Source organism: Gavialis gangeticus, unplaced genomic scaffold, assembly GCF_001723915.1.
Source record: "Gavialis gangeticus isolate Ggan-Ray unplaced genomic scaffold, GavGan_comp1, whole genome shotgun sequence".
NCBI classification, from domain to species: domain Eukaryota; kingdom Metazoa; phylum Chordata; order Crocodylia; family Gavialidae; genus Gavialis; species Gavialis gangeticus.
The window spans coordinates 72,867,587-72,879,160 of NW_017729034.1; the positions used below are offsets into that span (position 1 = coordinate 72,867,587).

At 45.2% G+C, this 11,574-nt stretch overlaps 1 protein-coding gene across 3 annotated transcripts in view; it reads right to left on the bottom strand.

The window, feature by feature from the left end:
- The window catches only part of SYNJ2 (synaptojanin 2), a 115,529-nt gene that overhangs the window by 62,814 nt on the left and 41,141 nt on the right, over nucleotides 1-11,574 (bottom strand). For all 3 annotated transcript variants that reach the window (XM_019527019.1, XM_019527020.1, XM_019527018.1), the window contains exon 3: nucleotides 1,033-1,303. In XM_019527019.1, coding sequence (XP_019382564.1) covers nucleotides 1,033-1,303 — 271 coding nt within the window. The remainder of the gene's footprint in view (nucleotides 1-1,032; nucleotides 1,304-11,574) is intronic.

The window sequence follows — 11,574 nt, forward strand, 5'->3', positions numbered from 1 at the left end:
CTGAAAGTGGGTTTTATATTCCCATCTTCTGACTTAAACACCAGATCTTATCAGGTGAAATCACATCCCAGCTAGAGAGATTACTTACCAAATTGAATTGCTCTCCCTTATTACTCATCTATTATGACCCTGCCTGGTTATTAATATTTACCTACTGTGGGACACAAGAAGTCTCTCACACTGTACCAGCACATGCAGATGTATGTGTGCCAAAGTATTATTTTCCACAAGCATTATATAACTTTTATTTCCAGTACATTTTTGTTTCCTGCATAATTGTGTATTTGTTAAAAAAGAATGGAGACTGTAGTATCTATCATAACTGGTAAGAGCAAACAAAGTAAACTCCTTTTTCTTTAAAGTGGGCCCATGCAGGAAAGGCATATATTTTCCATTCATCCTATCTTGAAAGTTTTGCATTTGTTTTACAAATGCCAAGTACAGTATAATAAAACAAGTGCAGGGCTACATATTACAGGAGTTAGCATATACATAAAGATTTGCTTATCATGAGCTGTAAATATATTGATTATCATAGATGCATTCAGTGTAAACAGCTAGGACACATTTTGCAATATTAAGGACTTTAAACTTTCAAGCATTAGGATATATAATATAACGCAGCTAAGGTTTTGTGACAGTAGACAAATACAAAATGCTACCATGTTCAGTGTGGTTTAAAAATAAATAATGAAAACTAACCGGAACAAACCATTCATTACATGCAAAAAATGTATATTTGTACCGTGGACAGTAAATATAGCAAATATTTTTTCTTCCTAGAAAACCAGAAACTCCAATTACTAAGACTGCTTTTTTCAGGCAGATTATGTTAATTACATTACACAGATGTTTTCTGTTTGTTCCTGATTTAACACAAATCTGCCATGGCACATGCCCTAGAAAATAAAATGTTAGTTAAGCAAAAAGTGACTATGCTAAAATCCAGTTATACTCATCTTCAATGAGTTTGAGATGATTGAGGTAGAGGTGAAGTTAGCTAAAAACTTTGATATAATGTGCAGTACTAACCAGAAGAAGGAGTTACCAGATTCATAGCTGTTATCACCCTGCTTCTGGGCCCAGACAGTCAGGTCAAACTCTGAGCCTGCATTTGGCAAGGAGAAATAAAACATCCCAGAGTTCAAGATTTTTTTCAGGGCAGTAACACGATCCTCTTCTTTGGTTTCTTCCTGGAGAGGACAGAAATCTGTTGCGGTGATTTTGTATACTTCGGCATCCAGGATTTTTCCCACTGACGTACATCCTGTTACCAGGACCAGGAAACGAAGCCGAGCACTACCTGGAAGGTAATAGTTATAGAGGGTTATGCATGCATACAGCCCATGCTATTCCAAACCAGCCAAGGGATTTGGCATATCTGTGCTATCTCTTCCAGTAGAGGACCAACACCCCCTTCTTCAGGAGACAACAAGTGAAACCCATACAGCATATGGCCACCATGAAGTGTTCTATGGCAGTGGTGTTCAACCTTTTCACTCTGCAGACCAGATGGACAGCAGCAAGTCCAGCTGTGGGCCAGGTCTGGCTGGTGGGTTCAATCTGGCATGTGGGGCCACCATGGCAGGGCCCCATCTGGCCATGAGATGAGTACACAGCCCAACCCCAATCCATCCACTGTGGTGCGAGCAAGGAGCAGGGTGTCCCTATCTGGACACCTGTGGGAGGATTCAGTTATGTGGGTTGGGGGAACAGGGCAGAGCAGTCACCATCTGGACACACAACAGGAAGGAGCAGGGAAGAGTAAACCCAATCTGGATGCCTAGGTTGGGGGCAGTGGGGCAGAGTGGCCCTGATTCAGACATGTCAGGGGACCAGGGAGCAGCCCAGTAGATGGATTGGGGTTGGGCGGTGCACCTGCCCCATGGCTGGATGCATCTGCTATTTTGGAAAGAAAAGGCTGAGTGTGATCTCCGTGGCAGAAAGCCACCTTGGTTTCTCCCCAAAAATCTCTGCCCTGTGACACTGTGATTTAAATCTCTGTGCTGTGACCATTCAGTTAGGATGGGCCCAGCACACAGGGGACCACACCCTCAGCCTGTCTCTTTAGGGAACTGGAGCTGGCTGCATTCCTGAGGGAGGGGGAAACCTGCTCCCTCTGCTTACGTGACTTGCATCACTTACCTGGGTAAGGGGTTTCTACCTGGGGAGCTGGAATCTGCCCGGTAACAGGTGATGCATTTCAGATTGGTTGGCTGACAGCCAACTGGGGCTGACCTCCGCTGGCCCAGGTGAATGAGGTCACAGGGGCTATATAAGTTAGGACGGGGAAGGAGGCGGTCTCCTCTCTCCGGCCATGAGGTGACGCAGCAGCCAGGCAGGGGACAGAGAAGCCTTAACATCTGAAACTGGCTCTCTGCCCCCAAACTCACGAGCTAGGAACCGCCTGCCTCCAAAGGGAAACTTCACCTGCCTTTGGAAGATGCTTGTGAGTAAGCTACTCAATCTGATTAGATATTTAGCTGGAAGTATCACAGATGCGTAATCAAAAGGCTACCACAGCCAGACTGTTTGCTCTTTAGGATTTCTAGATATTGCTCTATCCTGTACCCTAGTTTACCCTACCCCCTGTAATCAATAAAGTTCTCCTTTTTGACTGGTGTGGGAGACTTATTGAGGGGTGGGTCTAAATTATGCCTAAGAGACCCCTTAGGTCTGTGGACTAAGGGAGACTATACCTTTTTGCCCCCGGACTTGGGGAAGTACCCCAAGTGCCTGTACTGGGTTGAGTACCCGTGGGACTTTAGGCCTGTGTTACCCCAAGGACACAGGGCCGCGAGACAGTCCATTCTTGGGGTGGTGGCGGCACGTTACCCCCAGACTAGCGAGTGTGCTCCGGGAGAGGGGTCGGCCGGACATAAGGCGCCCCTAGGGAGGCATTCGGAGCCTGGAAGGTGGTCGGGCGCAGGGAGGTGGGTGGCTCAACACAGGAGCACCCCCTACTGGCCCGCCTCACGTGGTGGAAACAGCAGAGGGATACAAATACCCAGCCGTGTTCCTGAGGTGGGATCTCTGCGCCCGCCACAATCTCCCTGTTCTGAAGCTGCTCACAGTCAGCCCAGGTCAGCAGGATGACACAGCGCTACCCATTCTGTGATTTCCAGAAACACTAGTCAACACCGCAAGATTCTGTAATCATTAATATAACTTCTTTTCTTACCACAGCCTGATGTCACTTTTTAATGGTGACCATCCAATGCTGAAATGCCCTCCACATGCCTCATGCCCTTTGTCAGCCTCGTCTTTCCAAAATAGCAGATGCATGTAATAATATCAGCATCTGGCCCAGGTCACTGCTTAGAGTGAGATCTGGGCCTTGTTGCTGGTTAGAAGGAAGGCTGAGGCCTGAAACCTGGATGTTGCCCAGTCCTAAGTGATTTCCTTGTATGAGTGCTCCAGTTCACAGCTGTACCAAGAGCCATGAGACACATGCTCAGAAGTTTAAGCACCACACAACAGCACGAATGCAGGATGCAACAAGAACTCAGGTGTTACCAGACAGTGGGACCACTCCCCACTCCTCATTAGTCTCTAAGCATTATGAAATGAGAATCTCATGATCATGAGAAACAACTCAAGGATAGACCACTCTGCCTTCAGAAAAAATAGAGAGTCCCAAAAGCAGAAGCAAATCTTACTGAAAAAAGTGCAGGTCAGCTGAGGGAACCTGGTCTCAGGGTGATTTTCAGAGCATGTAAAACATCTGTGTAGATAGTCAGAAGCAAAATTTGAGGGTAGGGCAGAGACTGAATCATTTCATGCTGTTCTGCAGTTTACTTCTGCATAAAGGCTAGTGTAGGTGGTTATTTATAAGAAGCTATTTTCATAGTGCTTCCTTCTGTAATAAGTGTACACTATGTTCTCATTTCTAATGTTTTTTAAGCACCTGTCATATGTCTTCTTAGATGATACTGTAGCTCTGAGAAATGGTTTATTACCTTATATTTTATCCCCACTTTTCAACTAACCATGCAGAATTATAAAGGACTATAACCAGGAGGTGAGAGCATTTAGCTTAAGGTGGATCCCTACTTGAACACACAGTTCTCTTTAACAGCTAAAGTAAAAGCAATCTAGGAAATACTCCTTGTCCTGGGCAGTTTATGGTCTGTCTGCTCAGCTGGTGTAATTTCAGTGGAGCTTCACAAAGCCAACTGGCACCAGCAGAGTGCTTGGGCCTCAGGAGGTTGGGGACAATATTAAATGACCTTATAAAGAAACTATCATTATCATCAGAGTCAATGAAAGAAAAGTATCACTGACAAACAAGGGTGGGAATGTGGAGGAAAATTACAAGTGTTACATTGAAAAGGAAATCATGCAAAAGACTGCACTGGCTGCAGTGACCCTACTCTTTTTAGTGGGTTCATACCAGAAGAGATGTAGGGAGTGGTGGGGGAGACAGTATTCAATTAGCCAAAAGGAATTAAAAATCTAATGTTACCTTGAGAACAAGGATGGAGGGCCCCTACCCATAGCAGTTTGTTATTAAAATTTCTGCCCACTTGAACTGAGACATTTAAAGTGTTATCACCGGGAGCTGTTTGCCACTCATTAAAGTCAACAGATGACCCAATGTACCAGCCTGGCCCCATGCACCAGATCCAGCTATGAAATGACCCTGTGGGCTGGCACAATCTGGAGCATGGGGCTGTGTCATCCAGCCCCCAAGGCTCCCCACAAGTCTGGAAATTTGGCAGTGGTAGAGTGGTAACAGCATTAAATGCTGCAATTTCCAATTAATACTGCCAGCACTCCCCCACCACCAAATTTCCAGACCTATAAGGGGCCCTGGGCCAATTTGCCCTGTTTTAGACCACATTTAGGCTCAGAGAAGACATTCTTAACCAGCATGATTCTCAGTGTGACTTGGCACCTACTGTAGGCATTGCAAGTTACTTTTAAACATACACTAGCTGACTGTCATCAACTACAGGTCTCTTGAGTGTTGACCATGATCATGACATACTGTCTTTGTGTCAGTGGTTTTATCAAGGTGAGAAATCCAACAGCTGTCAGGGAGGGAAAGCCAGTGTCCTCTTTTGTATTTATGTGAAGTAACCCTTGTATGCATGCAGTCAACCCCTTTAGAGCAGTGGTTTTCAGCGTGTGATCCCTGGAGGTTCACAAACCATGTCTAAGGGGTTCACAAAAGATGACTATGATCAATCAATAATATGTAAATACCCTCACTTACAATTCAAAGGGGTCCGCACCTCCACTCAACCTTTTTTTTAGGGGTCTGCAAATAAAAAAAGGCTGAAAACCACTGCTTTAGTGCAATCGGACAAAAATACACAACTTACAGTATTTATAAAGGCTTGCAGAACTGTCTTAGAACAGTCAAGTTGACAAAGTAGAGCCTTTGCTCCGATCCTTTCCCATGTAAAAAGGGCAAACATCTCTAGTATAGAAGTTGCAGAACGTCTTGGGTAACATCCTGTTCTGTGCCTTAGGCCCCTGGCAGATGTTACACTTAAGACATGATTAACCACTTAATGACCTCTTAAACAGTAACCCAGCCATGTTAAAACAGGAAATAAGCCACAAAGTCATTACAGAAAAAATGCATAACTTTATGGATCGCTCCTATCATGTCATAAATTAAACATGTGGCCACCCTAAGGGTTCAGCTACGTTCCTGTGACTGGGAGTCTCAATCAACTGATAGGGGCTCCCAGCCACAGGCACATGGAGCCTTTGGCTCTGATGGGCTCTCCTAGGTGGGAGCCTCAGCCATGGGGGCACTGGCAATATAGTGTGATTGGAATCTGTTACCACAGTTGCACCTCCTGGCATACACATGTAGCATGGGAGGAGGTGCAATTGCTGGGATCGTGATTCAGATCCCACTGAACATCTGCCAGGGTCCGTAAACTTACAGAACAGAGGTAGCAAGGTACATGCTGGCCTCAGGTCCTTTTTTTACACTTCCCCCTACTAAGTTGTTCTAGGAGCTGCATAACCTTCAATGTAACACTGAGTGCCTCCCTTTTACTGTACCCTCCTACAGCAGGGGTGTCAAACATCTGGCCCATGGGCTGTATCCAGTCCATAGACCCCCATCTGACCCCTGGTGCTGCCCGAGGGTCTCAAGCAGACCCAGAGGCAGCACATGGGGTACACTGAATGGCTCTGCATGCCACAGGCAGTGCCTACTGTGCCTGCTCCAAGACCACACTGCACAAGGTCCCCACTCCAAAATGCATCCTGGACCACCCAGATGAGGTGCTGCATGCAGCGTGACCCCCATGTGGCTACAGTGGGTCCCGCATGTAGCACGGTCCTAGACTGCTTGCATGCAACACATGCAGTGCTTGCTCTGAGATGTGGCACCTACTCTGTCATGTTCTAGATGTGGCATGTAGTGGACACGTGCTGATGCCCATTCCAGCCGCTCTGGAACAGAAGCTGGATCTGGCTTGCAGGACCAGGCTGTGGGCCTGATCCGGCCCATTGATTGGCTCCACACAAATCATCCAGCCTGTAGGGCCAGATAAGTCTGACAGCATGAGCTGCAACACTCCCCAGAGTCTTCAGTGCTGTGTTCCTGTCCGAGCGTACCCCTGCCCCCAAACGACCCAATACAACCCAGTCACCCTGAACCCTGGCTTGCAAAGTGTTGCTGGGAAGCAGCCTTGCACTCCCTGTTTTGCCTGAGCTGGGGGATATCCATCATCTAGTGGATATGGAACTTTTAGGGCCCGAGGCTGCTCTGGCCCTTTTACAGAGCCAAGTCTCTTCACCTCAGCAGCCTCTCAACTTCTCAGAAACATGCCCAGTAATGTGACCAAGATCAAAACAACCCCATTCTCAACCTGTTTGTCATAACTCCATTCATGACTACAGTGGGGTGTGGTCTCAAAGTCACCTGATAGTCTTCATTCACAATAGCCAGCTGTCAGAGACAGAATGACGGCACTCTCTGCCCTTTAATAATATTAAGCTCTGCTTTTCAGAGCTGGATGCTTGGTGGCCCACCACCACTATTCCCCGGGGGCGCAACAGAGACAGCCACTTAAAACAAAGACATAGCAGTACGCTTGCTCCCTTCTTTCCCTTGCCTTTTTGCCAACAATCTCAGTTTAGCCTTGGAAACACTGTCCTCTCAGGTCTCAAACTAGATCTCCATGTAATTTCAAACCTGAGCCTTTCCCCAAGCACAAGCTGCCAATATTTTTTAAGAGTGGTCTACAATTACGTCTGCCGAGTTCATGATGGGAGCCAGGCCTAAGCTATGCTCACTTGTCATTTCGGGTGGACATTTTGTTGGATCAAAAACACAGTCCTGGGGAACAGAACAAAAGCATTATTTACCCAGAGATACTGAGATACTGTTTGAAATCCTATCTTGTGTGGAAATATCCTAATGTTACCAGCTGTGGGGCCAACACCTTTATTTACTGTATTTGCCAGTAGCATTTTGGACCTGTCTGATTAGGACACATTGCATCCTAACGCTAACATTCAATTCTAATCCAATTTCACTTAATTCTAATTAAAATATTGTTAAAATTTACTCTCTCTTCTAGTCTGTCATTCTAAACAGCCAGAAAGTATTCTGTTGCAAGTAGCTGCTTAAAGATGACAGTGATGACAAAGTCTGGGTCCTGAACCTGGTAATATCTGATTGATTAGGTGGAAATAAAGCATTCAGCTAACAAGAGATTACAAGTGGCCTTTTCTAGTCTCTAACAATTTTACTTTTATTATGTAGAGAATTAGTTACAAAAGAAAAAAAAAAGCTTCCTGTTTAAGAGAGTCAGCTGCTCCTGGTCACAAGACAGAATATTTTCTAAATTGTGTGAATGGAGGGAACCCACAGCTCCCAGGGGGCCAAGGCATAAACTTTGTTTTTAGTCACAGACTGGCAATATAGTACAACATTAAGAAAACAAATAGAAGACAATGGCTTCAGGCCACTAAACTTATACTGACAAAGAAAAAATATACGGCAGCTTCTGTAGTCATGAGAGGAGAGAACTAAAAATGTTAAACATATCAACACCCCTTAAGGGCTGTATGGTATTTCTCTCTCATATTGATTTTGAACATAGAGGGATACTGTTAGTGCCACTAGCCTTAACTTTTCACAACTGCAGATTTCTTATCATGTACTTGTTTTGCAGATGCTTAAATGTTGCAACTCAGAGGCTTCCACATAAAACCATTTTTTTAAACAAATGCAAATCATGGGAATGACCACATCCACATCTCAAGAGTGCTTGGCTTCCTGTGATCAGAGACCCAACAAAGAATGTTTTGCATTTGAAAGCTGGTCTAACTCTATCCTAGGGACATAGTTGATCCAACAAAAGAGATCACCCTAAGAAATCCATGCCTCTTGCAACAGCAGTAGAAAGCCCGTTACATGCAGCTTATACAGCTGCAAATGCCTGACAAACAGCCAGCAGAAAGACCAATTAAAAGCCACCCAAGGAAATAAACTTGAAGAGTGAATGATCAAAGTTCAGGTCTTAATTCACACTTCAGACTTGCACAGAAACAAAGCCAGTGGTAGATCATTTATAGTAGCACTCACTTCAGAAACCATGAATCTCCACTTTTGTAAAATTAGGTCTTGCAAGTCAATCTGATTATCTATTCCTTTTTCACTCGACCACTCACAAGTACAGGACATTATTGCAAAAAGCTCTTTGGGAACAAAGGAACAGCTATACAGGATCAGAGCTGAAGTCCTGTATCCTTGTTTCTGCAATGGCCAGCACCAGATGCACAAGACACAGGAAAAATAAAACATCCTTACCAGGACCCTGAGCCAAGTTCTAATACCAGATATGCTGGTGCAAACACTGAGGTATAGTAACTGGAGATTACCATCCAGCCCTGTGGGTGCCACAATAATCATACTTGACTTTAAAGATGACTTTTCAAGCAGTGTGAAAAGTGAGTTATACATAGAAATATGCCCTGAATTCCCCTCTTAACAGACTGAGTGTGGGTGACTGAGGTTGGGGGGGAATTCAGTACAACAAGATAAAATTAACTTTCATACAGTTTTAAACTCCTGTGAAAACAGCTGCCTTGATCAAAGTTCAGTAAGGAAGCCCCAGGGAGCATAAAACTGGATAACTGCAGAGTATGACAAGCATGGCTGCTGTACTGTACCTGCCCATATGAGTCAAAGTCATTATTCTCCCAACAAAGCCTGGCACAGCTCCCAAAGCTGCCAGCTATGAAACCGTGTAAAAGAGAAATATTTTCATAGGATAGAGTGGAATTGACTAGCTTCACTCATGTCTTCTCTTTCCTTTTGTAAGTGAAATCACTCTCACTGGGCGGGTCTCCACATGCAAATATTCCTGGGCATAGGTGACGTGTAGGGAGGACAAGGGGGTGGCTGCTGCCAAAGCTGCTGGCAACTTCTGCAGGCAGTCACAACTCGCACCCATCCCCCCTTGCTGCTGACACCACCGCCAGCGGTCCCTGTTTTCTGCCATGGTGCCCCTCCAGTCATGGGAAGCACGTTGTTCATGCTCCCAGGTCAGTTTATTAAAGCAGTGGTTCTCAACCTTTTTTGTACCAGGACATATCTGTAAACATCAATGGCCAGTCTCAACCCAGTGCCCCTCACTCACTACCCAGTGCCCCCTGCCCCCAGCACCCCAGTGTTTGGGGCAGGGGGTGAGTGTTTGGGGCAGGGGAGGGGCCACAAGCAGCCCCAAGCAACCCCTCACAGGCTGGAACTCTGACAGCCTGTAAGAGAAAAGCCACGGTTTTCCATGTTTTTCTCCTTTAAAAGAGAATCCATTTTTAAAATTTGTTTGGGACCCTTTCATATATTCTTCGACCCACTTTTGGGTAACGACCCATGGGTTGACAAATGCTGCTCTAGAGTAAATTACTCTAGAGTAAACTGACCCAGGCAGGCATCTACATATGCTGCTCATGGCAGCAATCTGCTCCCGCTGCCACTGGCCTTGCACCGGTTCCCTGAAGCAGCCAGGGGGAGCTTAAAGCTCCCCCTGGGGCTGGCCCAGGGACTTGCAGGGAGCATGGGGCCAGGAGACAGCTGGGAGATTGCTCCCTACCTCAGGGAGCAGCCTGCTGCCAGGGCAAGCTCTGCCACCGCAGCCCAGGCAGGGACAATGTCTACCTGCCCCAGCAGCAGAGAGGTCCCAGCCCCTGCTCCATGATCTTGGTGAATTACTGAGCAGTACGCAGTACTGCACATGTAGATGGTGACATTTACTTCACAGTAATTTGCTCTAATCTTGAGTATAATGTCTTGTGTAAACGCACCCATTATATAGAAATCCCACCAACTCCCTATCACTATATTTCAAGAAAAAGTGACCAAAACTGGACATAGGCAGACAAGGTTCTTTGGGTAAATCTGGTATCTTTTATTAGACCAACTAAATAGTTGGAAAAAAATTCTTAGCAAGCTTTCAGATTTCAAAACCCTTCATCAGGCTGAGGAAGCATCTGCAATTGGTGTGTGCTCTTCCTGGATGGAATGAATAGTAAAGAAGCCAGAAACCGGACATGGCATTCTTAAAGTAAGTATGGATCACTTTTCAACACAACATTGTATTTTTCAGGGTTTTTTAATCTCTGTTATTACATGCAAGTAAATTTGTAAATTTATGCTGTGTATTGCGCTTTGTTAAGCTGTCTGTATTGGCATTACATACAGGAACTAGTTCTGAACAGTTTTATTACTGTATTTTTCAATGTATAAGAGGTGTTTTTTTTCTTCCATGGAAAAAGAAAGCGTGTCCTATGCACCAAGGCTTTTTAACAAAAGTTGGCCAAAATTCAATCAAACTTATATTAATATCTTTTTCTCACAATTTTATCCCCTTTTTGGGGAAGTGCATTTTATACACAAGTGTGTCACATACAAAGGAAAATACAGAAATCTGTTTCTAGGGGTGTCAAATTTAATTTTTAAATAAAAAAAAAAAGTCCTGTATTGTACAAATATGCTCTCTAGCCATGGCATCCAAGCACCTTGCAATGGAAATCAGCATATAAGCACCATGCCTCTGTGAAATACAGTTGAGAGCTGAGGCTCAGAGCGTAAAGATTTGGATCTTCACAGGAATGTAGGCATCTGACTTTTATTAAAACCAACTGGACTTAGGTATGCAAATACTTTTGAAGACCTGCACCTAGTGATGTGTGCAAAAAATCACACAGGATTCTCGGCAGAGTCACCAGAAGAACCAAGATCTTCCAAATCTCTCTTCAGGATCCTAACCACAAAAATTGTTTGTGTGTCCAAATCAGCGGGCCCAGATATGTGTCCAAATCGGCAGGCCCGGACGACCTTCATCCACGGGTGCTGAGGGAATTGGCAGGTGTCACTGCAGAGCCATTGGCATGGCTGTTTGAGGACTCCTGGTGCTTGGGCCAAGTCCCTGAGGACTGGAAAAGGGCCAATGTGGTCCCTATTTTCAAGAAGGGGAGGAAGGAAGAGCCTGGCAACTACAGGCCAGTCAGCCTCACTTCTATCCTGGGGAAGGTCTTTGAAAAAATTATCAAGGGCCACATTTGTGAGAGCCCTGCAGGGGAAGTGATGTTGAG